Here is a 27,923-nt window from a genome sequence, read left to right on the forward strand (position 1 = left end):
AAGAATGCCCGGTCAGTTCCGACAGAGAGAGCCAAGGGGCAGAGCAGCGGTGGACCCCCCCCCCCCCCCTGGTGAAGGCCTCAGACGTGCCCAAGACTGTGGTGGCGGCTCCAGTGGAGAAGGCCCCCAAGCCAAGAGTTTCACTGCCCAGCCGGAGAGATTAGTCTTTCAGGCCTATCGATAAGACCCCCGTGAAACCCCTGGGCGAGAAGAAAGGGGGGGGTGCACAATAGTCCTACCAGACTCGTATATCTCCTCCGAGAATGAGCTTTTGGGCCTCAAGTAAGTTCTTGACAAGAAGTTTGTCGAGGTCAGATCCTACGGGAAGGAGCCAGACTATGTGAACGTGGAGAGCGACGAAGGAGAAGAGAAACGGCTGATCGAACCAGAGGACACTACCGACTCTCCCGCTGCCACCACCGACAGACAGGTCGGAGGACATCTTATTAGCCTTGCACAAACTGTGCACGGAAATAAGGACACAGATGCCTTTGCCTCTGGCGGACAATCCAGCGGCGCCTGGACCGTCGGGGAGCCCTCCATCCAAGCGGAGGCAGGTCCATCGCCCTCCCCTGCCCTGCCATCCTTCACCTCCATCCCCTCCACCGAGGGATGCGATGGAGACAGACGACGGGGGACGGGTAGCGACGACGACGGAACTGATCTCCCGTCATCCCCACCCCGGGCTTCTCCTCCCGACAAAATTGTCTCCTCTCAACCACGATTACTAGGGCCTCGCAGCTTTTTCAGCTATGCCCCGAAGAGCAGGACGAGGAGAGGAAGACCGTGCTCTCGGTCCCGCTGTTGGACAACATCTGGGACGAGGGGCTAGCCCTCCCGAAGAACCCATCCTCGGCCCCGGCGAAGAGCGACCGGTACGAGAAGTAGTGCCCGTTGCCAGACTGCACCGATGTGCCTCAGAGCGCAGCCGTCCCTGGACTCAGTGGTCTCTGCGGCGGCCAAGAAGAAATCGGCTAGGGCAACGGCATCGACTTCCACTTCACTGCCTCACTGCCGGACTGGGAGGGGAAGAAGCTGGACACCATGGGACGTCTGGTCATCTCGTCGGCGACCACCATTAAGGCGGCCAACTCTCTCGCTATCGTGGCCCGCTACGATAGGGAGCTGTGGTTTATAATCGCCCCCCTCCTGGACTTCCTCCCAGACAACAAGAGGGTGGAAGCCCTTGAAATATTACAAGAAGGCGAGGTGGCTTCGGACCATGCCATCACAGTGGCCATGGACATCGCCGACACCGGCTTCCGCCAGATGGGCAACGGCGTTTGCCTTCGCCGACGTGGCTGGCTCAGGGCCACCGACTTCTGTCAGGACGTACAGACGAGGGTACTGGACATGCCCTTCGACAGGAACAACTTGTTCGGCAAGGCAGTGGACAAGTCACTGCAGGCCATCAAGGCAGACACCAAGACGGCCCGTGCCTTGGGCACGCTCAATCGACGGCCGTCCTTTCGGCCCTCCGGAGGCAAGTCACAAGGTGCCTCCAAAGGATTCGGCAACAGCTCTTCCTCATACCGTCATGCGGCCCGTTCTTCGTCGCAGGAAGCCTACAGAGGCCGCAACAAGGCTGGTGGACATAGTCATCGCCAAGGGGCCCAAGGTGACAAGGCCTCGACGAAGCAGGACTGAACCGGCTGTGATGTAGGGCCCCCACCCGAGCACCCCGGTGGGAGGCCGGCTGGCGAACTTCGCCGGCACGTGGAAATCCATCTCCACCGACCGTTGGGTGCTGGATGCTCTGCCCCACAGGCACACTCTGTAGTTCCAAAGGAAGTGTCTCTGTTTCTGGAGTATGCTCGCAGTACTTCCTCGTTCGGAAGAAGACCAGCGGCTGGCGGCCCATCATAGATCGCTGCCGCCTCAACAAATACATAAAATCCCAGTAATTCCGGATGGTCACCCTTCAGCACATGCTGGGACAGCTGGAAGAAGGTGACTTACTGTCAGTGGACCTGGGGGATGCCTACTTCCACATACCCATTCACAAAGGGCATCGATTTCTGCACTGTGGTCCAAGGATGGCACTAGCAGTTCAAGGCCCTCCCCTTCGGTTTGAAGTCGGCCCCAAGGGACTTCACCAAGTGGCACCGGTGGTGGTGTGGCTGCGCCTGCAGGGGATCCACGTCTACCCCCTATCTGGACGATTGGCTCATCTGAGCGAAGTCAAAGTAACTCACCGTCGGACACACAGCGAGGACCGTCCGCCTGCTCACGGAACTGGGGTTCTCGATAAACAATGCAAAGTCCTGCTTGGAGCCATCTCGGGACGCTCCGTTCCTGGGAGCCAGACTCAACACGGTGACGTGCCTAGCCGCACCGTCGGAAGAGAGGATAAAGGCCATACTGGGCAAGGTGCAACGGCTGTTGACCATGAAGGTTGTCAGGGTGAGGTCCATCATGTCCGTGCTCGGCATGATGTCATGCATCTGCCTCTTTCGGCTATGCAGACTAGGGATGCTGCCGCTGCAGGAGTTCCTCAGTGCCCTTTGGATACCGGCGACGGGAAGCTTCGAGTACAAGATCGCCCTCAACGAGACATTCTGTCGGGCAATTCTATGGTGGGGGTCCACGAGCATCTAGCGGCGGGCACGGACTTGCACACCACGGCGCATCAGGAGACGGTGACAACGGACGCCTTCCTGGAAGGATGGGGCACGCACACCGGAAATCTCCACGCAAGAGGCCTTTGGCTCCCAGAGGAGAAGTCGTTGCACATCAACGTCCTGGAGCTCCGGGCTATTATTGGGCCATCAAGTCATGCCATCTGTCTCTCAGGGGCAAGGTGGTGCGGGTCTTCACCAACAACATCACAACGATGTACTACATTCGGAAGCAGGGGACACCAGATCCCCAGCTCTCTCCAAGGAAGCGCAGGACCTATGGCACTGGGCCGTTGCCCAAAAGATGTTCATGGTGCCCTTTCATCTGGTAGGAGGGAAGAACAATGTTGCCGACTCCTACAGCAGGGAGCTTTGCTCCTGCCATGAGTGGGAACTTCGGTAGGATCAGGTGGATCTACTGTTTAGACGATGGGGCAATCCCCAGATCGATCTGTTTGCGACGGCAATGAACACCAAGTGCCGGAGGTTTGCCAGCAGGTTTCCCCAGCCGGGGAGCATTGGGGATGCATTCTCATTCCCCTGGGATAGCCTGTTTCTCTGTGTTCCCACCATTGCTCCTACGACTCATCAGTCAACTCAGACGGTCCCGGTGCAGGATGATCCTCGTTGCACCAGCGTGGCCGAGGCAGATATGATACCCGGAGCTTCTGGACATGTCAGCGTGCCCTTCAGTCAAGCTTCCAGCAGATGCAGATCTTCTCGTCGGGCAAGGAGGCGCAATCCTGCACCACCACCCGTTGTCGCTGAACCTGCAGGCCTGGCTCCTGCAGCGCTAGAGTTTGGAGGATACGTGATCCCGGCAGACTGCAAGGAGGTACTTGCCAGGGCTTCCTCGACTCTTAAGTGCTATGGACATAAATGCCCCTCAAGTGTTATTGTACTTACTATCGCTGGCCAAGGTGGGGCTGGCGCACGCCTCTATCAGGATCCATCTGGCGGCTATCTCCCACTACACCGGAACTCTGGGGGCGATCATTGCTGTGTTCGCATCGCCTGGTTAAGCAGTTCATGAAAGTACTTTTCCGCTCGTTCCTATCGGTGAAGGCTCCGACCCCGGCGTGGGAGCTCAATGTGGTGCTGACTAGGCTCATGGGTCCCCCGTTCAAGCCTCTGCATTCAGCACCTCTGAGAATTCCTGTTCTGGAAGATGGCGTGCCTGGTGGCCATCACCTCCGCACGACGAGTGGGGGAGATCCAGGCCCTCTCCTGTAAGCCTCCATACTTGACTTTCCACGCAACAAGGGTCATGCTGAGGACGCACCCATCCTTCATGCCCAATGTGCCGTCGCACTTTCATCTCAACGAGCCCTTGGTGTTCCCCGTTTTCTTCCTGTCGCATTCGTCGCCGGCTGAGAGGACTTTGCACTCGCTGGATGTGGCTAGAGCGCTGAAGTTCTACGTGGACCGCACAAAGAGTTTTCAGAAGACTTCACAGCCGTTTGTAAACTTTGGCCCTGTGAACCAGGGGAAGGCCCTCTCCAAGGCCTCCATTTCCAGGTGGCTCTCCGGCTGCATCACTCATTGTCACCGGTTGGCAAACCGACCCTTGCCTGGCCGTCCGAGAGCCCATTCGACCAGAGGGATCGCTGCAACTACGGTGTTCCTGTCCTGTGCCCCTGCTGGACATCTGCAGGGCTGCTACGTGGAGGTCGACGCACACCTTCACAAGATTCTACTGCGTCGACCGGGATTCCAGGGAGGAGTCCAGAGTCGGCCAAGCAGTGCTGCGCAACCTTTTCGCTTCGAGGTGAGCCTGGTGAGGTAAGAGATGCTTAATGTTGAGCCTTGCCACCTCCCGTGGTTGTGCATGTGTGTACTGCTATGTATTATTTTATTCATGAGCGTGTGAATCCATTGCAGACCCCATTCTGGAGAAGGAACAAGTTACTTACCTGTGACTGTTCTCCAGCATGGGTTTGGCATGGATTCACATGCAAACCCTCCCGCCTACCACTCTGCGGCTCTTCTCATGGTCCTACTGCCACTTTACGTGCTACCAAATCTGAAGATGGCTGCCAGATGGGCTTAGGTAGAGAGCAGTGATTGGTTATTAGGAGAAAGACAGTTCAGAAACGAAACCGATTTTTTTTCATTTGAGGATTCCCTGACTGGGAATATTCATGAGCATGTGAATCCATGCCAGACCCATGCTGGAGAACAACAGTTACAGGTAAGTAACTTGTTCCATCTCCTCAGCACTCCACATAAGGTGGGGTGTGCTGGTTTTATGTAACAAAATGTAAAAGGGATCCAAAGATCCTTTCTACCCTTGGAAACTGTAGTTGGCTCAAGGTTAGCAAAAGAATGTTAAAAGAGGACCCCCTAGGGCAGCCCAGCCAAATCAGGCCCTTATTGCCAATAAGTTGATAAAAAGGATAACTTTAAAAAGACACTATGGAGAGTCTAAAAAATGACACCCATAAAGAGTTAAAGATTATGTGAGTGTGGAAAAAGGTTCCCACTCACTGAGGTATTATGGAAAAATATCCCACTAATAAAGCAAAAAGTTCTGGGGTTGAACCAGGTCAGGAAGATTTACCAGTTCTCTGAAAATCTTCCCTAACTAGGAATAGTATAAACATAGAACTCTGATTCAGGATAACAGTTATTCTAGGGGAGTTGGACCTTGGTGTGTAATATTCAATTACAGTCGCTTTTCTGTTTACAGACTAAGGGAAGCAATGACAAACTTATTTTGGGGTAACAGTTCTACTCAAGGTAAGTAAAACCTATACATTTTTTTACAGGAGCTATAATCAACTTAAAAGCAGGTATAAACCTAAGCCTTTTTGTGCCAGTCTACAACCGACCAGGGAAAGCAAAACCCAGTGTTGTACTTTATGAATGATTCAGTTATTCTAGGTAGGTAAAACCTAATGCAGACTTATTCTGGACAGGCTAACAGCTAGTCGGGGGAAGCAAGGGATTGGGGACACTCGTACGTTACCCTTACGTCCTGTCCCCGTTCCTCCATACTGCATGGGCGTCCCTTCCAAGGGACGGGAGACGGAACCTTTTTCACCAGAAAAAAACCTTCTTCCCCTTTAAATTTAGAGGCGTGCTGGGGTGTGGCCCAGGGAGCATGCGCTGCCCTGACTCCGCCTCCGGCGCCACACCTCGGTCCCCTTTTCCGCATCGACTGGAACGGCCCGAATTCACCAGCGCTCCTGGGTTTGGCTTCAGCCATGTAATTCCACCCGCAGATACTTCTTTGGCTTTTTTGTCTTTATCATTTAGGTACTCAGTCCTCTGGCGTCGTGCCCCTCCCCGGCGCATGTCGACTTCCACAGGGTTCAGCAGGTGTCCATCCTTCAATGGGCTATTCCCAACTTCAGACCCCCACACCCTCTGCCTACGTTGCCTTGGCCCAGACCACGATTAGCAAGCTTGTTCAGGGTTTGGCTCGCTGTCCTCGAAAGCGCTGAAGAACAGACTAGCCCGGCGGAGGGAGCTCTTCCAGAAGTCTTCCAGAGGTCTCCTCCAGAGGACCTAAAGAACTTTGTCAAACATCGAAACTGTTGCATCCTGCTATAAACGTTGGTCCTTGTGGCATCGCGGCAGGACGTGCTGTTCCGAATTTGTGAATCTCCCCAGCATGGTGGCGTATCTTTCTTGCTATTCTTTGAGTGCCGGCATAGTTGTTTCACGTACTTCTCAGACGCTGCCAGCGGGTCATGTGACCGGATATAAGGAACCGATAGCTTTGCCTCCGCGCGTCGCTACTCTTAGCCCAGGCGCTTCGTAAGTGATCGCCTCCTAGGGATCTTTAATCTGACTTGTGTTCGATTGCTAACCCTTTTCCCTCTTGTGTGCTTTGGAATTGAATCTTCCAGATTTCAGGGATTCTTTGACTCCACCCGCCGAGACCCCTTGCAGTGTTTCTCCGGACCTCTGTCCGAATCTAGTATTTGTGCCCGGCAGTTGCTTTCATTCTATGGTACTTACTTTCCGGTCATTTTCCTCTTCTCTGTTCCTAGACCCGCCATTCTACTACTTGCTATTATTCTACTAACCATCCTCCTCTTCCGTACCTTCCAGGAGTGTTCCTTCCATCCCTTCAGCCTTCCGCGTTCCTTGATACACGGAGCATAATTTGTCTGCATTAGAACATCCGAGGCAGACATAGGTAGGCGCAGGGTTTCTGTGGGACTCTCCTTATCCAACCTTCACCTCTCTCATCTGCCCTTTCTCATTTAACAGAACTCTTCCCGACCGAACTTGTACTTCAGCATTTACAGTTCCTGCAAGATTCCAGGACATTGAATCCAGCCCAGAACCAGTGTCTTCAGTTCCGCGCAGGTTTTTTTTTCGCATAGAGGGTTTCCCTATGGGCGCAGTCCTCTCTTCTCCTGGTTGTTCTATCTGGGTAGGGAGTGATTGGGTTTATAGGGAAACCTTTGCTGTTGTCGGTACCTTTGCCCTTCCCGGTTACAGCAGGATGTACAGGTTAGTGCGTTATTCTTTATATCTCTAACCAATCTAATCACTATTCGGATAACAGAACCAACCCCAAGGTAGGGCCTATATTCTCCATCGCACCCCACAAGGGAGACTCCTTCCCAGGGACTCTCCCATGCGGGAGGGACCTGTCGGGTCCTTCTACCAGCACGTCCACCGAGGCTACCGGCCTCCGGGCCGAGGTATCCTCTGATCCTCCCGGTGACGGTGTTGAGGGACCGGAAGGTTCTTTCACCGGGTCTTCGCCCAAGGGTCTCCCAGCACCATGGCCGAGGGGCTATGCCCTAGTACCGGCTGTATGTCCGAGGGGGCGCCTAAATGCTGCTCTACCGACCCCCAGGTCGAGGGTGTCACACCTACCAGGCCTAGGCCCGAGGAGCAGGGTAGGCCTTGTGATCCACACGCAAGCGTCTTGGAGAAGACTGGGCCCAGCAAGCCGAGCAAAACGTCGCAGGCACGTGGCAGGCAGCTCAACAAAATGGCTGCCATGCTAGACGGAGGCACCAGTCCAACGCCATTCCAGGAATTTGGCGACGAACAGGTGTCATGGTGGGACTGGCCTCAACCAAGAACATGGCCTATAGCCTACCCCTCTTTTGCGCAGGTCAGCTTTCCTTTGTGTGCATATGGGCAGGGTACGCAGCAGCTCCCTGCTACCCCGTCGGCACCCCCTGCCGCCTCCTTTGCCAGTGAAGAGGGTTTCTTCGAGAGGTTTCTCGGCCTCATGAAGTCACCTGGGATGGGGGTCATCCTCAGACGCCATCAGGGAAGTCCTTCCCGCAATGCTAGCGGTGCCCCAGGCCCCGGCAGAGCTGCCTCCGGCTCCCCAGCTGACTCCTCAAGCAGCTCCGTACCAGCCTCTGCCGCCTCCTCAGCCTCTGGCCGCGGTCCCTGTACCCCAGCCTCCGGCGCAAACTATTCCTCCTCCACAGGATCCCCCTGATCCACAGGATACGGATCAGGATGAGGATCCAGACACGCCATCCTCAGTCAGGGCTTTCCACGAACGTCTTGTTGGGCTGGCGGAGTATCTGGGCCTACCCCAACCCGAGGTCGAGCAACCGGCAGAGGGCGTTCCGGTGGAAGTCCTCACGCGACGCCCCTCTGCCAAAGTGGGGATTCCACTGCAAACAGATGTCTCCCTAACAAAGAAGGGCTGGCTCGAATCCCACTCAGCGCAGCGGGTCAATCGACGCCTGGACGCCAAGTTCAGGCAGATGGATGGGGATACACTCTTGCTCTCGGCCCATCCTCGGCAACACACCTCGGTGATCGCTGCGGCATCCCTATACTCCAAGCCTCAGCCTCCTCATCCGCGGCGCTGCTAGGCAAGGAGATCATATTGGAGGCATATGGCAAGAAGTTCTATTCTAACGCATCCTTGCATCTTCGTCAGGGCGATGCCATGCTGGCTGCTGCCAACCAAAGATTATGGTGGGAAATTGCAGACTTCCTCCCGGAACTCCCAACTCAGAGCCACTCACTCTTTAAGGTGGGGCTAGCCGAGGCCAAGCTGGTAGCGCGTGACCTCATGGAATCCACCTTGGCCCATATTGACACTCCTGGCTGTGCCATCTGTATCGCCACGGACATGAGAAGGACAGCCTGGCTCTGGGCAACGAAATTCATCCGGGCGTCTGGGAATGCATATTAGATCTACCATTTCAGGGGGGTGGGTGGTCTTTTCCACTCCTCCACGGACAAAGAACTGGACAAAAAGAAAAACTGCTAACAAACGGCCAAGTTTTTATCCATCCTGACAAAGACCAAGCCCAAATCATACACCCAATCTCAGCAGTGCTCCGACAGGTGTCATACATATGGAGGGATCCGCGGCTTCCAGGAACGGAGATCCAGGCAGCCGGACCGCTTACCGTCTCAGAACCGGCACAAGCGACAAAAGGGGGAGAGGGGGTAGGCACAATGTGAATGCAGCACCCTCTGGGAACACTACAAACCACTATGACAAAAGGTATAGGTAACCCAACCTTTGGTATAAGCTTGTACTACAGTCTTGGTAGCGTGTTGAGCAGCCAGGCTCATCTCAAGAGGGGGGAAATATGAGCAGTAGTGGAGTTACACAAAGATTCACAGTTACAGGTATTCGAATAAACTTACACCCAAGGTTTCTTGCATAAACAATTATTAATTTATTCATCAGTCAGTTATAAAGCCTTCTTTAGAAGGGGGCAATAGAATAGTAAGACACAAATACACTTCAATACTGTACACTGAGTTTCTGAATCAGACAAGACCCTTTTGGGATGGCCCAGAGACACAACCTACACCCACAGGTAGACTTCAATAACAAGGGTGCTGGGGACATTAATATCTTACTGTTGGCATTCAGAACACTCTTGAAAGTTGGTAAAAGGCAAAGGTTATTAGAACACATGAGATCACAATTTTCTTAAGCAGGTAAGTACTTTGAGATTATCTAAGAGTAGTCCTACAATTCAATTGGCTAAGCCAAAGTCAGTGGGCAAAAGTCTTGGCTAGGTTGAAGCACTTCTGGCAAGTAAATGGAAAAGTCTTTGCACAAGTTCTTAGGCGTCCTTGATGAAAAGAAGAATCAAATGTAGGGCCACAAGCTGAATAGCCTTTTGAGTTGTGGCACTTCTACGTTGAGAGGTAAGTTCTCTTAGACTTTTCTTTTTTTAAAGTACCTTAGTAAAGAAGAAAATATGCAACTGAGGACGTCTTTTCCTGTGCAGCTCTGCAGATCTCACTGTTCCTGGGCTTCAGTCGTGGGGGCAAGAGAGATGACGTTGGGGGACTCCTGCAATGCACTGGGACTGTCAAAACTAGCAACCGGCAAACTTCACTTGCAGTGGCTGTTTCGCGTTTCAGCTTGTCGTGACTACCGCAAATAGCAACATGATTCCTAGCTGTGAAGATGGACTGTCCTTGCATCTGGGGTACCACACTCTGCTGAGGGGGCTCAGGCTTGGTGAGTCCGGAGGATCTTCCAAAAGCTTTAGGCCAGCTTAAAAGCAACGCACACAATCTGGTGTTCCTCTCCCTGGCTCTACGTTTTCCAGCAGCAACTCTGTTGAAATTCAACCAGCTCCGAGATGGATGTCCAGGTGGCTTACTTTGGAGTGGATTGGTCCCACCAACTCAAAGGGAGAAGTCGTCCTTGCAGGGGCTTCTCTGTCGATGCGAACTTGGCTTTTTGGCACTGCAGCAGGGCTTCACCGGGCAAACCAACGGTCCAGGAGTTGCAGCAGGCGTCCTCTTCAAGCTCTTCTTCGGTTCCTTCGTCCAGTGGTCGACTCTGCCTTCCAAGCCAAAAGACTTGCCTTTTATTCTGTTTTCTCCCATTCATTCCAGCCTAGCTGTCACTCACCCAGCAGGGTGGCTGTCCTTGCCAGACAGTCAGCCAGCCAATCGCCACAGTGCATTTGGGTCTCCTAGGAGACTAAGCACAGGGAGTTCCGGGCACCTCCCTCACTCCCTGCCTACCCCAGACACACTGGAGCCAGAGGTGGGCTTCACTCCTGAATCCCGCCAAAGGCGAAATGAACAAAGAGGCCAAACCTGGTTTGGCGCACAGAGAAAATCTCTAGAAGGACCTTTCCACAAAAACATGGTGAAAAAGGAAGACCGGGGACCATTTTGTCAAAGATGGCTCTGTGCCATTTTGAAAAAGATGGCTCACGCGGTTGCTTTACCGGAGCTGCGAACAGCCGTGGTAAATGCAAACCATGGTAGTTCAAAACGAAACCACTGCCACCAGCCATTCAGTGGGGAAAGGGTAACCTATAAATATGTTAAATGAGCAGCTAGGCACACAGGATACTAAGTATCCGCTCCAGCACTCTATTGTAAGATGGGGTGTACTGGGTCTAGCAAGTTAAAATGCTAAGTAAAGTCAATTTCACTTTACTGCTCTGGGAAACGGTAATTCATCCCAGAGAAGGTATTTAAACCTTGGGAAATCTTGAGACTTCCCTATGGCACTGCACTGAAGGTGCTGTGTGACACAATGTAAAAGATGATACCTATGGAGTTTCAGACTCCATAACCAAAAGGAAACAAACACAGAAAACACATTGAATTTAAAAGTCCCAAAGTTTAGCAAAAGTGCTGGAGGTCTCTAAGGTGGAGGGAATTGGCACATTTTTGAGAATCCTGCCTAACAGGGGGGGGGGAGTAAGTGCTTTTTCCAGTGCCCCTCCTCCGCGACAGCCTCAGGGGGAAAGAAGGCATGACGCACTCCTTCGCGTCCACGTGTCTCCGGTGGGGGGGGCAGGCCTGCTCGCCATGCACATTTCTGGTGCCAGAATTTCACGGACCCATGGATCCTCTGTGTAGTATCCAAGGGGTACAGCCTCCCTATCCGAGCCTCTCCTCCCCTCCCACAATTTGGGACAGCAACTCTTTTGGCGGAGATCTGATCGCTTGTAGAGAGCCAGGCAGTGGAGGAAGTCCCAGCAAGGCTTTGGCTTTTACTCCCAAGAATTTCGCCATTCAGAAGAAGAACCTGGCGGGCCTGAAAATTGTGCTGGACCTTTCAACCCTAAACCGCTCCTTACCCCTGCAAAAATTCAAGATGGTTACGCCAGCTTTTATAGCAGAGACATTGGACTAGGGAGACTGGATGTGCTCCCTGGACCTGAAGGACACATACCTACACGTCCCTATTTGGCAGCCCCATCGTTCTTTCCTACGGTTCAGGATCATGGGCTACCATTTTAAATACCAGGTCCTTCCGTGTGGCCTCAACTCTGCCCTCAGGGTCTTCACCAGGCTCATGAATGCGGTGGCGGCCCTGCTCAGAGCGAATGGCCTCCACATCTACCCATACCTCGATGATTGGCTTGTCAGGGCTACATCTCCGGAAGCGGTTCACCACTCTGCCCAGGCCCTTATGAACACACTGCACGATCTGTGCTTCTCGTTCAATCGCAAGAAGTCGCACCTGCAGCCCACGCAGACTGAAATTCTTGGGCCTCATCTGGGACACGTGCTCTGCGAAGGCATTTCCTTAGGAAGATAAAATCTCTGCTATCAAGGGGGCCACCACCCACTTCCTCAGCAGAGAAGTGACTTCTGCATGGTGGTACCAACATCTCCTGGGTCTATTGGCAGCGGTCCCATTAGCAGTCCCGCACACGAGACTAAGGATGAGGAGGATTCAGCTGCACTTCGCAGCCTCATGGAACCAGGAGTAGGGCTCTCAATCCGAGATGATAAACGCTCCTCCACCTGGACCTAACTTGGTGGTCTAGACACTGCATCCTGCAGACGGGCAAGCTCTTCCGGCCGCCCACTTCGCAGGCCACCGTCACCACAAATTCCTCCCTTGAGGGCTGGGGAGCCACCCTGGACGATTTCTCGTTCCACTACACCTGGACTCGGCAGGAGCAGGAATACCACATCAATTGGCTAGAGCTGTATGCTATCTGGCTGGCGCTCAGGGCATTCCTACCACTTCTCAGGGGAAAGGTTTTCCTCATCCAGACAGACAACTCGACCAGCATGTACTACGTCAACAAGCAGGGAGGCACCAGATCCCCTCCTCTGTGCAGACTGGCAATCAGCATGTGGGAGTGGACCCTGGAAAACTACATCCACCTCACGGCAGTCCACCTCCTGGGGGAATCCAACCTGGAGGCGGACAGGCTCAGCAGGCTGGGAGCAGACAATTACGAGTGGCAGCTAAAACAACCTCGTTATTCAGGAGATCTTCAACAGGTGGGGTCACCCCCAGGTGTATCACTTTGCCACCTGGCACAACACGTGCCCCCAGTTTGTATCCTGGCAGGGACAGGGCCCCGGCTCCCTGGGCAAAGCATTTCACCTCCAGTGGACCGGCATGAAGGCCTATGCCTTTTGGCCCACGCCGCTGATTTAGAGTAATTTGCAAAATCAAGGAATCTTGCCAACTCCTCATTCTAATAGCTCCATGGTGGCCGGCCAGGCCATGGTTTTTGGAGCTGCTCATTCTGAGTTGCCCCCGATTCACCTCCTGATGGGCCCAGCACATCATCTGTCACAGCAGGGGGGGAGGCAGAGTCAGCCACTCGGCGCCACACAAACTAGCCTTTCCAGCGTGGTACCTGAGAAGGTAACGCTGCAGCACCTCAGCCTCTCAAAGGCCAATCTGGAGATCATACAGGGCGCTAGGAGCAAGGTTACCAGAGCCCAGTACAAGAGCAAATGGGCCAGATTCCAAGGAAATTGATCCCCTGGCGTGCACCGTGGACGGCGTGCTCTCCTTCTCGGCGCACCTCACCCTCTCTGACGTGCAGGTGGACACTGCCGTACATACCTCGCAGCCATCGGAGCTTACAGGAACTCGGAGGATGGCATCTACTCCTCCAATCCTATTGTCAAGAAACATCTGACGGGACTCGCAAGGCTCTACCTGCCCTTCATGAGGCTGCACCATGTGTGGGACCTTAACATAGTCTCGGGCGCCCTGGCGCACAACCGTTCGAGCCAATGGCATCCGCGGACATCAGGCTGGTCACCATCAAGACAGCCTTACTAGTCGGCCTCACCTCGGCGAGTCAGTGAAATCCAGGTGCTGGTCGCCTCTGAACCACCTTTCACAAGGACAAAGTAGTCCTGCGGACACACCCAGCATTTCTGCCCAAGGTGCCATCTGCGTTCCACTTGAACGAGGAAATAGTCCTTCCTACGTTTTTTCCCGATCCCAAGGACAAAACAGTGCTGCACTGCCTGGATGTCAGGCGTGCCCTGATATTCTACTTGGACAGGACCAAGGGTTTCTGCAAATCGGACGCCCTCTCTGTCACTTTCGGAGGCTCAAGACCAGGCTATCTGGCCTCCAAGGCTTCCATATCCTACTGGATGGTCTCCGCCATCAAGGAAGCGTATGAGGGCCAGCACAAGCTGCTCCCGCCGAACATGCATGCCCACACAGTTGGGGCAAGGCAACGGCCATCGCATTCCAGCACCTTGTCCTTTGGCAAGCCAGAAGCAGGGCAGCCACTTGAGCCTCTCTCTCGGCTTTCTGCAAGCATTACTGTTTGGATTCCGGCTCTAGATCTGGTGCTGCTTTCGGACAGGTGGTTCTCAGGAAGCTATTTGCAGAAGGAGGGTCTCCTCTCCACCCTGGGGCTACATTTAGTTGTAATCGACCATGCAGTATGGAGGAAAGGGGGACGGGACGTAAGAGTAATTATAAGTTACTCACCGTAGTGACTAATGTACTCTTAGTCCCCTTTCCTCCATACGTCCCACCAACCTCCCCCCTAATACTACTAGTGTCATTAGGCAATGTTAAATCTATTGTCAACGCGTCAATGTGGACTAATGTGTGGCACCGGAGGGCGGAGTCAAAGCAGCGCTTGCTCCCTGGGCCGCATCCCAGCACGCCTCTAAATTTAAAGGGGAAGGTTTTTTCTGGGGAAAAAGGTTCCGTCTACCGTCCCTTGGAAGGGACGCCCATGCAGTATGGAGGAAAGGGGACTCGTTAGTCACTACGGTGAGTAACTTATAATTTATCCTAACAAGAATAGTGAATTGAAACTAACAGCTTTACTTTTGGCGAAGAGGCACAACCAATTCACAGGTGAGTAAAATAACCTTGTCTACTTTTCTAGGCAAAAGGCCCAATCCTTTAAATGTCTTTACCTTATTCTTGGAGCATGAGTGTTCTCAGTGGCAGACGGGCAGTCACTAGGGTCTGTGTCCAACAGGCAGTGTCAGGATAGGTTAAGTTGCAAAAGTCAGTTCCTCAGGAAGTCTGTTCCGATGGGTGGGTATTTTACTTTAGAGTTAGTTGAGGGTCTGAGCTTCAAAGAAGACACCCTAGGATGATTTGAGCAGTGGGCCTGGGTGAACTGGACTAGAGCCCTCCCAATCAGTTAACACCCCAAAAATACACAGGAATCACAAAAGACTTAAGGTAACTAAATACCCAAGCCAGCACAGTACTTCAGCACAGATGATTTTGCAGCAGGTGGACCTCAGGATCTGCAGCCAAAAATCTGGTCTTTGAATTCCTTCATTAAGAAGACCGGACACTGGAAGGACTTTTGCAGCAAGGACCACAGGGAAGGCTCTAGGCAAGCTTTTCCTTGCGGCTAGATGCAGCTCTGGATTTGGCGCCTTTTTCAGGAGCACAGAAGAGGACAGAATATTGCCGGTCGGATGATCATTTGGCGAGGGGCTTCAGTCTGGAATCGTGCTTCTGGAGATCCAGCAGGATGCCCATGAAGTTTCAGCGAGATTCGGAAGACGTGCACCACACAATGGCTCAAGGTCCCAGGGTATTGGGGTATTGCAGCCCCGCAAGGTCGCAGCATGGTGTGGGATGGCTCAAAAGGCAGGTCGTCTTGAGTCTAGTGGGTCTCACCAGGCTCAGGGTTGTTGTGGAGTTCCCATGTCGATTGGAAGGAAGGGCGACAGCCGGCTCCGGTTATACAGCAGGCTCTACGGTCACTGGAAATGGTTTCAGCTGTGTTTCCTTCATCATCCTTTTTGGTTTTGGTTCCACTGGTTGACTACCTCTTCATCTTCCAGGTTCAGACTTTTATGCAGGGACCCAGCCAATCGCACAGCCTTGCAACATTCAAACTTGGGGGGCCAGTTGGGTTGACAATCCTTTCAGTACAGCCAGCCTTCCAGTTTGAACTAGAATCTTGCAGTCAAGCTGGAAGACGAAGGGCTGCAGAGTTTTGGACTCCTCCCTCCCTCCCTTCCTTCAGACACAGGACTCCCGCCGAAGATAAAAATCACCCAAAGGAATTTCCCACCCTAGATGTCAAGGGAAGGAAGAAGAAAGGACAACGAACACTAAAATGACGAAACAACAAGGCAGGGCTATTTTAGTAAAATGAGCACGGATATGTGCACACAGCCTGCGTTAAAGGAGCACCGAATTAATACAAAGGTTCACTGCCACTAGCCATTAAAGATAGGTTTTTCCTCGTTACATTTGAAATGAGAAAGGGGATACTCTGTATCTCCCCAGCACTGCACATAAGGTGGGGGGGGGGGGATAGGTCTCAATAAGATGTAAAAGGGATCCAAAGTTCTGATGCTTGTTAATCTGCTTAGAATCACATGCTGTGCATGTGAAAAATGAAAATGGTGAAAAAAGAAAGGAGCCACCTTCTTAGAACATAGGTGACCCTATTGTGCACATCCGAGACTGTGAATACAGTCTGTGGTATAGAAAATAGCACAATAGTTGGTAGAACACGTCCACTGCCACCAGCCGTAACTCTAGGATTGTCTAAGTGACTAAAAAGTCACTGGAGCAGAGAGAAGGGGGGTACTAGGGTATCCCCTTAGCACTTCACAGAAGGTGGTGTGTGCTAATCTCTCATGGTGAAGGGTTTTAGGTAAGATACAAAGTATCCCTCTAGCATTAAGAACTGTAGTTGGCAAGAAAGCATCTCAAAGGAGAACCCAAAGTATTCCCAGCAACACTGCACATAAGGTGCTGTGTGCTGGAAAAGTTGAACACAGCCGCCTTTAATGAGATATGGTGGAAAGCAGACTCCATAGTAAAGGTAAACGCAGAGAACAGAGTTCCAAAAGTAAGAGCAAATAATGAATGAAGGGAGGGGGGTGTCGAGACATAAATGCTGAGTCTCACTAAGAGCATTGATGAAGTATAAAAATGATAAATCTTCCTAACACCTAATGCAGTCTAAATTAATTGAACCAGAAACTAGCTTTTATGGTAGGTGCACACAATATTTTTGTTCATAAACACCCGTGACCAGTAATTCGTAGGAAGAAGTAAATAGATTGACATTACTTAAAACTTCACCAGATGAAGCAGTGATTTTGTTATCCCATTGAAAGTCTTAAACCTCCATATTTCTGTTCACCCTATTTGACTGTGGCATAAAATGAGGCAATGAACATTGTGTGCTAAGCAGAGTTAACTTAAAATTGAAATTCTTACAGGTATGGAGATGGGCCCCGCCCTCCGAAAATGGCTCGATTGGATAATGGTGCAGGCGGTGGTGGATTTGGAAGTCGTGGAGGTAACCAAGGAAGTTTTGGTTTCAGAGGAAGAGGTGCAAATGTTGGTGGTGGTTACAACTCGGGTGGTTTTGGACGTGCAGGCTCTGGTTCCTACAGAGGTGGAGGAGGATTTGGTGGCAGTGGAAGTCGAGGGGGTTATAGAGGCGGTTTCCAGAGTGGTGCTGGCAGCGGCGGCTTTGGCCGTGGTTACCAAAGTAGAGGTCGAGGTGACTTTCGCGGAGGATTCAGAGGCCAAGGAAGAGGTGGATTTTGAGGACTTTCATTTTTCTCTTGCATATAGCACCGTATTCCCAGTAGCCTACGCTGGAATTTGTACATATTGCACCTTTCTTAAAATGACTTCTGCTTTGCTGCCGCTGAACCGGTTGGTTCTTCTACCATTTCAACTTCATGGATCTCAAGGATTGCAAAAATTGTAGTGATTTTGATAATTGCTTACTTTGTAGTATAGTCCTAACATGGAGAACAAATTTGTGTATTGTCCTTAATCGGTAGTATATATATTTTTTTTAAAACTTAAAACGTTCAACTGTTTCTCATATTCAATGATGTGGACTGTATACAAGTCTGATGGCGCATTAACAGGTTTTTTTAATTGATAAACTGTTCCAGCTGAATAAAAATGTTTTTATAAAATCTGTTTAATGCTTTATTTAGGTGTTTTTGTAACCCCGCACACAGTCTAATAAACCCATCTTTGGCTTTTGTGTGAATATATTTGGCGATTGTTGCACAAAGGGAGTTCTGTAGGTGTGAAACTTTAATTGAATAAAGAAAAACACTTGGAACCAAAGTATGAAAATGTATCCTTGGTGCATGAGTGCATTCATTTCATGTTTTGACTTTTGCTTTACAAATGCAGGTTATAATGCTGGCACATAGTGCAGTTCAATCAAAGGGTAATGTTTTCTTTGGAGGTATAGATGTGTTGTACTAATACTCTGATCTACCAACCACTTAACTCCTTTCTTGGTGAATCCTGGATGGTGTATGGAACCTGAGAAAACTGTGCATAAACATTAATTCAAAACGCATCATGGCATGTGCTCTAGTTTGCAAATTAACAAGAGGGCGGGGTCCTGGTAGTCCCTCTGCCAGACATTAGTCCTGGTAACGAGAGCCTTCAGGGAATGTTCCGTCTCCTGCATAGTCAGTAGTTCAGATCTTTGTACACGCCAAACGTTGAAAACCTCCTCTACAATAAGTATTAAACAAGGATTTGTAAGGGATCCTCAGGAGACTGCAATAATATCATTGGATGCAGTAAAGGCCTTTGACTCAGTCAAATGGCCTTGGTTGATGGCGGCCTTGAAGGCATATGGGATTGGGCCCAAATACTTGAGGTGGGCTCAGCTGCTGTACAGTAAACCATTAGCCAGAGTTAAAACGGGGACGACAATCTCAGATCGGTGGCAACTTGGTAGGGGCACCAGACAGGGATGCCAGTGGTCCCCGATGTTGTTCATTTTAGCACTGGAACCCCTAGCGATATATCTGAGGCAACAATATGGGGAGTTGGGGGGGGGATTAACACAAGGAGGGCAACATCTCATTTCAATGTATGCAGATGACATGCTATTGTATTTGAAATATCCTGAAGAGAACCTACAATATATCCTGGAAATAATGGAGTGGTATGCAACGTTGTCTGTACTCCGCAGTGACCACTGGATGTCGGACCTATGCACAGCATGTGAATCTAAGCAGATACAACCATCAGAAATGCTTTTACGGTAAGTAATGCATTGTCATATTTCCCCTTGGCAGATATAAAGGGATACCGCGGGAGAAACTACCGGTGTTACCAATACAATGGGAGACCGGGACGTTTAGATACCTGGGCATTGATGTATATCACTGCGTCGAGGCCGAACACAGAAGGCGGTAATTAACATTGAAAACAGCATGAGTTTCTGAACAAAGCTCCCTTTGACTATGATGGTTAGAGTGGCATTGCTAAAGATGGTGGTGCTGCCTAGGCTGCAACACTATTTTGTGAACATACCGTATTGGATACCAAGGCGATACTTTGTAAAAATCCATGGAATATGCAGGGAGTTCATATGGCACAATACCAGGAACAGAGTAGCACTAAGGAAATTGCAGAACACGCATGATTGAGGGGGCATTGGATCGCCCAACTTCAAGATTTATTATTTAGCCGGCCAATTACAATAAGTGGCAAGGTGGTGATCAGAAGGCTTAACATCTGAGTCCCGGTTGTTGAGGAAGGAATGTGGTCTGTTTTTCCTGAAAGAGTGCATATGGGTACAGAAGTCGCAAGGAGAGGGAAGGTCAGGAATGTTGGACTTAGGATGGAAGATGTGCTAAAGAGCCTGCCGGGTCATGGAGAACCCACTCCCATGTTCCCCACAGATAACGCTAGTGGCACTGAATGGGGTGGATGAACCATTACGGAAGACAGTCTGGAAATATTGGGAACAGATCGGCATAGCAACGTTGGGGGATGTCTGGCAGATGGGGTAGGTGGTAGAGTTCAACGCATTGGTGGATGACACTGGCTTACACCGCAGACAATCTATCACGTATACGAGACTGTTGCAAATGATAAATACCTGGTTGATTACAGTGTTGGAAAGACAACCTGACACGGTCATGGAAACATTTTACGATGTGTCAGACGGGAGGCCATGAGATTTCCTGAATTTATGAGCTATTGATGTCAAGAGTAGGAAAGGAGGTTAGCCAGTTGCGACGGGATTGGGAGGAGGAAGCTGGGGAACCTATGAGCGACGGGTTGTGGGTGAGGGTACAGAGATACCACAAAAGTGTCTAGGAACGCGAGGTTGCAACAAATCCAGTTGTATATTACCCACAGAGCGTACATGACCCCTCAGAAGATTGCAAGGTTTAAGAATGCAGGAACACCATTGTGTCCTAAATGTAGAGAAGAGAATGTGGGATTGATACATATGTTCTGGGCATGCTCCGAAATGAGGAGATTTTGTGGGGGGGGGCGGTGAGATAGCCCACCTCATGACGGAGAAAGAGATGAGGCTAGATGTGGAATCGCTGTGGGCGTGCATGGTGGGAGGGTTTCCGAGGGCACATAAGCTAAAGCATATGAGTAAACTTAAGGACCTGGTTTATATACTGGCTAAGCGCAGAATAGCCATGAACTGGAAATCAAGTAATAGGCCGAGAGTTGAAGTGTGGTGGCACAACCTTTGTAAATGGGCAGATGCAGAAACAGTGGTGTGGAGCAAAGCAGCTAACAGAGGGGTGGGGGGAGCTGCAACATTGATAGCCTGGAGACACTTAGTAGCTACGCTATCGGGATCTGCCCAAATTGACCCAGGGGATAGTGGTTCCTCAGCGAGTGAGGGGGGAAGAGGTGTCCCCAGTTGAAGTGGTAACAGATGGTGGTGTGGGGTAGGCTTGGGATGGGGGAGGGTGGCAAGGGGGAGGCGGTGGACACAGCATAAATATAGCACGGAAGCTGTGGTGTGCCCGCCTCCTGGGCTGTGGATAGGAGCAACACCCTGGGAGTTTAAGGTACTTCCTGGGGAAAGATGCAGGAGACACACCAGCCACCATCTCCCACTGTGACCGGGCGTGGAGTGCCCAAGCGGAGATTCAAATGGAATAACGGGAAGGGGTGCATAGAGGCGAAACTGAAGTTGGCCATCTACAAATACGCACCCGGGAGCCCCAGCTCAGACCAACATGGCCACCACACCAGAGGAATCCGCGGCCACCAAAAAAGATGTTGCAGCATTGATGGAAGAAATCAGGAATATGAGGGTGGACATCAGAAATAGGGTTGACAAAATCACCCAAAGGATAGACACAATGGAGGAGAGGTTGGAGGACGTCGAGCACAACCAAACTTCACTCGATACCCTAGAGACACAAATGGACATGCGGATGTCTGAAATGGAACGATGAGAGGAAGAGGTCTGGATGAAAATGGACAATTTGGAAAATCGCAAAAGGCGGAACAACCTTAGGCTTTTCGGAATTCCGGACATAGAGGGGGGAAGATGGAGCTAGACCTGAAGAGAACACTACACAATGTCACAAAATTGGACCCCATTGACAAAGCTAAGGTCGAGAGAATTCAAGGGGGGAGGGGCTGCAGGAGGTCAGAGGTCAGTCATCGCCCGGTTTCACAACTACTGACAAAATGAAAATACTTGAAAAAGCAAAACGGAGGCCTGGTCATGTACAGCACATCCAGAGTAATGATCTTCCTAGACTTGTCCTCCCACACTGTAACCAAGAGGAGGGTGTGCTCGCCCCTGACTAAGTTGCTAAATGAGAAAGGAGTGCGGTACAGGTGGGGTTCCATTCTGTCTTCTTTGAACTTGACGCACACAAATACGGACTGACGACAGACTAAGACCTTCGGAAGGTCACAGGGGAGTTGCTTGGAGAAGCCGACACATCGAAGAACCAGTGAGAAAAGGCAGTGGCTTATTAAGGGACCCAGGACGAGTCGAATGCCGGGATCCAGGAAAAAAAGGAATCTGAACACATCAACTATGGCAGAATCTTGATTTATAGCCAGAAGCAGCCGAGGCGGGGACATAGGTGTATTTGTCGGCGGTGGATGCCGGCTGTGGCCTGGGAAGTTGCGGTTCAGTTTGGTGGTGCGGGGAGGGGGGTGCTCAGAGGTAACAGTGCTTGAGGCACGGGACTGGAAGGGACCCGGTTCCAGCTGGTGGTCCGATCTTAACCCGGTGATTGCAACCAGCAGGAATCGGTGCCCTTTTGGGTTACTAGAGGGGGAGTGGGGACACCAGGGTAGGGGTTAGGATATGGTTCTTCTCAAAGTTGTTGTTTTCGGCTGTTGAAAGACAGATTTGTGTACAGGCCGCATGGAGAGTTAAGGGGATCTATGTGCGGGGCAGTAGTAAGATGGCTGTCGTTTCAGATGCAATTGGGGGGTTGGGGGGGGCATCTGAGTCTGGGGACGCTGAATGTAAAGGGGATGAACTCGCCCACGAAAAAATTATTTGCTGGCTAGGGAGTTTCTCAGACTTTGATGTAATGTTCCTCCAGGCAACAAGAGGGTCCCAGGCAGGGCACTCGGTCAGGAATACTGGGGTTCAGGGCCCCTGAGGAAAGAGGGGGTGGGGATTTTCATTCTTAAAGCATTTAGAATGGAGGTTACGAAGGTTTGGGCTAACGAGGAATGTAGGGCCCTCCTAGTTTCTGGGACCCTAAAAAGTGGGGTTCACATTTGCCACAATCTACTGCCTGAACCAGGGTCAACTGAGGTTTCTGATAAAAAAACTCTTCCTAAGATAATGCTTGAAGCCTCTGGTTGTATATGTGGGGTGATTTCAATATGTGGGCTGATAGCAAGCTTGACAGACAGGCCTGGGTGGGAGGGACAGATGAGGAGCTGAGATTGGTGTACGGTGAGGTCCTGGAAATGTTGGAGGGCTGCGGGTCGTTTGTCGGTACATGCACCCGAATGAAAGGGGGTACAAGTTTTACTCTGCCCCATGTGGCACTTGTATGTATATCTCAAGGGGTCTGTGGGAGGAAGCGCCGAGCTCTGAGAGTTCCCCGAATACATGGTCAGACCATGATCTGGTATCGGTGGACCTGAACTGGCACAGGATGGTACCCAGGCGATCGAAACGGAGATGCAATGAATCCCTATGGAAAGACTCGGTGTTCTACGTGGAACTGACCAATTAAATGGAGGAATTTATCAAAATAAATAACACTGGAGAGCTCTCGAGAGTGGTGTGGGATGCGGGGAAGGCGTCATGGAGGGGAATCCTGATCGGAGAAGGGGCTTGGAAATAGAGAGCAGATGCTAATTGAAAACAGGCTGCGGACCGAGTGCCTAACTAGACCAAAGGGGCAGGAAGAAAGGGCCATGGAAGCGAGGGGGAAAAGAGAAGAACTAAGATTCCTAGAGGAAGTTCAAATAATTAGGAAGCTGCAGTTCTTGAAACAAGTGTTATGAAAAATGAGATAAGGCGGACGCATTACTGGCCACCAGGCTGAATGGACAGCGAGCCGAGAGGTGGGTGAAGGCCATCGAAGGGGCGTATAAAACACAGGACCAAGGGACGGATGGGTTCTAAGAAGCATTTGCATCCTTTTATGAAACTCTATAGAACAGATGCCAACTCAGAGGCGAGAGAAATAACGTACCTGGAGGGAATTATGATGCCCAGGCTCTCCCTGGAGGAGGCTGTGGCAATGGAAGCCCAAGTAACTGGGGTGAAGAAATCAGGAGGGCAGTGGCAAGAGTACCTATGGGGAAGCCCCTTGTGGACGACTGTTTCTCAGCTGGGTTTTACAAGGCCTTAGTTCTACCATGAACGGGATTAGGGGGTTAACAGTTTAATGATATCCTGGAGACTAGGGGGAAGCCCGGAATCATCCTCCTGTGCGCTGATAACTGAGATACCCAAGGAGGGCAGGGACCCCCGGTTATGTGGATCTTATCGCCCCATCGCTCTACTGAATATCGATGCCAAAATGTATACTCGTTTTGGCGGCAATAATTGAGCTATACATGCTCCAACTGATTTCTGACCATGTGGGCTTTATAAAGGGACGTTTGGGACGGACACATTCAGGAAAACCCTACATCGGACTCATGAGGCGTGTGGGATGGCGGGAGACCCTGCTCTCCTCTCGGTGGATGCTCAGAAGGCCTTTGATAGGGTGGAGTGGGGCTTTCTCAAGGAAGTGCTGGGCAAAGTAGGCTTGGGCTCTAGGATCAGATGGGGTATCATGGAAGTTTACGCGTTTCCCCCCCTCCCGAGTCATGTGTGGCAGTCAATGGTGGTTACTCCCGCTGGTTTGCCCCAAGTAGAGGTACGAAACGGTTGTCCACTTTCTCCGATCCTATTTGCGCTCTCCCTGGAACCGCTAGCTCAGAGAATCGGAGAGGATCCCTGTGTTGAAGGACTCATGGTGGGGATTGTTGAATACAAGGTTGCATTGTACGCTGACAATATGCTTTTGCATATGAAGAACTTCCATACCCAGTGATCTGGTTGATTGAGCAATACAGAGACCTCTCTGGTTTTAAGATTAACAGGGCTAAATCCGTCCTTTTCCCCTGGATATGGGCAGGGCCGAAGAGATAGATGGGTTCGGCCCTCTGGGATTACTTGTCAACCTGGGCACACTGAGATACCTGGGGATTAACCTCATGAGGGACATGGGGGACTTATTTCAGCCCATACTTCTTTCCGGATTTAGGGCTGATCTGGAAAGATGGGGGAAAAACTCACCATATAATGGCTTGGATCCCTCAATGCCCTTAAGATGGTGTGCCCAAATACTTCCGATCCAGGACCGTGAAGCCTTCTTGCGGAAGATAAAGGGGGCTATGGTGAAATTCTTGTGGCAGGGGGAAAAAGCTGAGAATATCCTCTGAGGTTCTCACTTTACCGAAAGATGGGAGCGGGCTGGGGGCTCCTGAATGTGAAACTACTACAAAGCGGCACAGCTAAGGGTCCTCCCCATCTCAGAATGCAGAGGGAGTACCAGTGGGTCGGTCTGGATCATCACCTCTCGCCAGTATCTGTGGGGGAATAGCTGCGAGTACCAAGGGGCAAGCTCCTCCGATAAATTCAGGACCCCCCAATTCTGGGCACAATATGGGAGTTAGGGTGTGGAAATGCAAGGAGTAACAACATGGCCCTCTCCCCTGAGTCATTTGTGAGTGCCCGGAGTATGAGATGCAATCCCGAACCCTGAGAGATTCCAAGCGTGGTACGAGGCAGGCCTTCAGAGGGTTGGCTGATTGTGGAGGACTGGCCCCTTTATCACTATAACTGATCTAGAGGGGAGTTGGGAATATGTACTCTGTCTTTTCATACTTTCAGTTAAAAGGGATGATCACAGGGGGAAAATGGAGGGACGGGATAGAGAGGGACCTTACTCCCTTTGAGAAGCTCTTCAATAAAAGAACCAAAATGAAGGGCCTGATCTCAGTAATGTACCGGTAACTGGTGGTTGCAGGCAAAGGGTCCACTGAAAAGTTGAGACAGAGATGGGAAAGTGAAATGGAGAGGGAAATGGACCTTGCACTGTGCTTGAGATTGTGTAAAGGGTCCGTCACTCAGACGTCGATCTCGAGCCAATACAAACTACATGCTATCGAGCTACTCCATGGGTGGCAAAATGATGGGTGGCAAAATGATCCTGTCAGGCTCTCCAAAATGTTTCAGACTGTGAGCCCCGTTTTTTGGCACCTGTGTGGGGATAGAGCTGACTACTGGCATATGTGGTGGGGATGCCCTCGAGTAAAGGTGTTTTGGGACGAAGGGTTGAGCTGGAGGGGATTCACCGTGCCACAACGCCCTTCCTAATCTTGTTTGGGATGGAGGAAGTTGAGGGAGAACTGAGCAGGTTGAGGGGGTTGGCAGCACCCCTGCTGTTTTAGTGATGAAATGGAAATGTGCCCGGACTCCATGTAAGAGGGACTGGATCAATGTTGCTCTTAATATATGTACCATGGAAAGAATCACTGCAGGACTCCATGGGAGGGCTGCGCCTCAGAGCATTTGGGGGGAATTTATGAACAAATACTTGTACAACTGAAACAATGGGATGTTGGGCACAAAGACTGATGGAATGAGGGCAAGTTCTGTGCCGATCAGGAGGTAAAGGAAGGAGTCCCCACCCCCCTCTTGTGGGCTGCCACCAGCCAGACTATATCCCATGAACGTATGCAACGCTCGGGAGGTGGCCAAGGACATGTGTACTTTAATATTGTCTGTCTCGAGACAATCACGTTTTTTTAATGTTACATTTCTTGAAGTTAAAAAGACAGTTACCAGGGGGAGGAGGGTGGGGATTGGAGGCTTGCGGGGGAGAATAGATGGTTGATTTGTTGCCTTATTTGCAAGGCCCGATGTTTCTGCTGTGTGAAAACCTATAATTAAATACCAAGAAAAGCTCTTGAAAGGGATGCACTCAGTAGCTCCAATAAAACAGAATGCTAATTGATATTTTCCATTTAAATTTTCTAATGGAGTCCTTCCTTCCATGGATTCCTCAGCTATATTCTATCTCCAGCTGTGTTGGGAAACTTTCAACAGAAAGTGCTCTGTGTGGCCCCGCTAGGGGCCTCTACCTGCCCACACTGGATGGGCGCTCAGGGCTATGACCCCAGTTCTGTTGTTCTTTTTCTTCAGTGGATTGCATTGTCCCGCAGATTTCTCACCTTGATGGATCATACCCTCAGCTACTGGGAAAAACTGACAAAGGGCGTATTGCGGCTCAACGTCCTCTCCTCGACCTCTTCATACCTCGACTGTGCCACTCCGGATGTGACATTGGCGACTGTACATATAGCATGCACTACGTCCCTCAGGTCCTTTTTTCCACATGCTTAGCATGCTGTTTCGGAACATGGCAGTATGTTGGGGTCCAAACTTTCAGGTTTAAAACTGTCTGGACTGCAGCACATAAATATCCAACAGGTGCCCGCACAACATCTGCATGTGGTGTCTGAGGGTGAAACAAGATATGGAACAATGCGGTTGTTAGGGGAGTTCTCTTAAAGTCTGCTTGAGGTAAAACTATCCCAATGGTATTCAGGTCCCCAACTCTTAGTATCAGTCTGTACTACTCATGGGACCTTGGTAGAGCGGCAGAGCAGTCAGGCTTATAAGAGGAAGATGTGAGCTGTAGCTAAGTACACTGAACCCAGTTAGTACACTAGTCCAAACAAACACAAACTAATACATTGCTATTAAAATATGTATTATTTACACAAGAAATGTCTTAAAATGCTATCTCTTAACCAACACACATAGGAATACTTACAAATACTTTTCAAAGGCCACTGCTTAGGTGGTAGTTGCTTGCAGTACAATTTTTAGAATTTGACACGATCGACTTCTACCATATTATCGGTACGACCGTGCACAAAGATATTATGTCATTTAGTTAGCAAAACCGCATAGGATAGTCTTTTAGGAAGGAAACTGATTGGTTAATCAAACAATAGCATAGCTTAAGGTTCTAAAGCCGTTGTGTCGGCAAACTACAGCTTTAAAAGTCTGACCCCTAACTCTGCAAAAGTCAGTTTGGAGAGAGCTCAGTCTTACGAAGCAGCAGAACAGCAAAGCTTCCAGTGGATGCTTTCAGTCTCTAGTTAAGGTTACTAGAAGTAATACAACATTGGAGACCCTGTTAAAGGGCTTGCAAAAGGGGCACAAGCTGACTGCTTAGGTAAGAGGGGGCACCTCTTTGTGCTCTCCAATACTCTCCAGCGACTTCTTGGTTAAAGGTAAGCAATTCCTCTAAACCCCACAGTGCCTTAGGTTATAAGAAATGTTCATGCCTGGATTCTCCTCTGTGCAACAGTGATGGACGACCCGGTCCCTGGATTCCTTGGTCTGGTGACAAAAGGCAGGACTCTGAACGGGATATCTTAGCAGCAGTCTTGGGAGAGAGGGAGGTCCTCCGGCACAGAGTTCTTTAGCTTTTCTGGTCACTGCAATATTGGCACCTTTTCTGCAGCACCAACAAAGGATACGATTTGCCCAGTGAATCTTCGATTACTGGAGTCCTGCACTCTGGTGAAGGGACTTGCACAAGTCGGTTTGTGTCTCTGGAGTTTCACCTGGAGCTCAGCAAAGACTTGGAACGATTTGCCCTCTGCAAGATGTTACACTACAAATGGGTCAGAGGTCTTCTGGTATTCGCAGTCTGCTGTCTGCAAAGGCAAAGTACCTGGGGAGATGGCTCAGATTGTAGGTCGTCTCAGGGATGATTGGTTCCAACAGCCCAAGGGGAAGGAATCCTCTTCGGAGCTCCTCTTTTGCATATAATATGGGTTAAGGACAGCAGTGGTCGTTTCAGTGTAGCAAAGGGGTTGCAGGCGTCTCTGGT

General features: G+C 50.7%; 1 protein-coding gene across 2 annotated transcripts in view; it reads left to right on the forward strand.

Annotated features, from left to right (window-relative positions):
• Nucleotides 1–17,881, forward strand: part of DHX9 (DExH-box helicase 9) — a 745,262-nt gene extending 727,381 nt beyond the window's left edge. The window contains exon 28 of one of the 2 annotated variants that reach the window (XM_069641409.1): nt 16,995–17,881. In XM_069641409.1, coding sequence (XP_069497510.1) covers nt 16,995–17,328 — 334 coding nt within the window. In that variant the 3' untranslated portion in view covers nt 17,329–17,881. The remainder of the gene's footprint in view (nt 1–16,994) is intronic. The other variant, XM_069641410.1, reaches the window with a different exon arrangement.
• The last annotated feature ends 10,042 nt before the right edge of the window (nt 17,882–27,923 follow it).

The sequence above is a fragment of the Ambystoma mexicanum genome, chromosome 1q, assembly GCF_040938575.1.
Source record: "Ambystoma mexicanum isolate Mex_15411 chromosome 1q, UKY_AmexF1_1, whole genome shotgun sequence".
Taxonomy (NCBI): Eukaryota; Metazoa; Chordata; class Amphibia; order Caudata; family Ambystomatidae; genus Ambystoma; species Ambystoma mexicanum.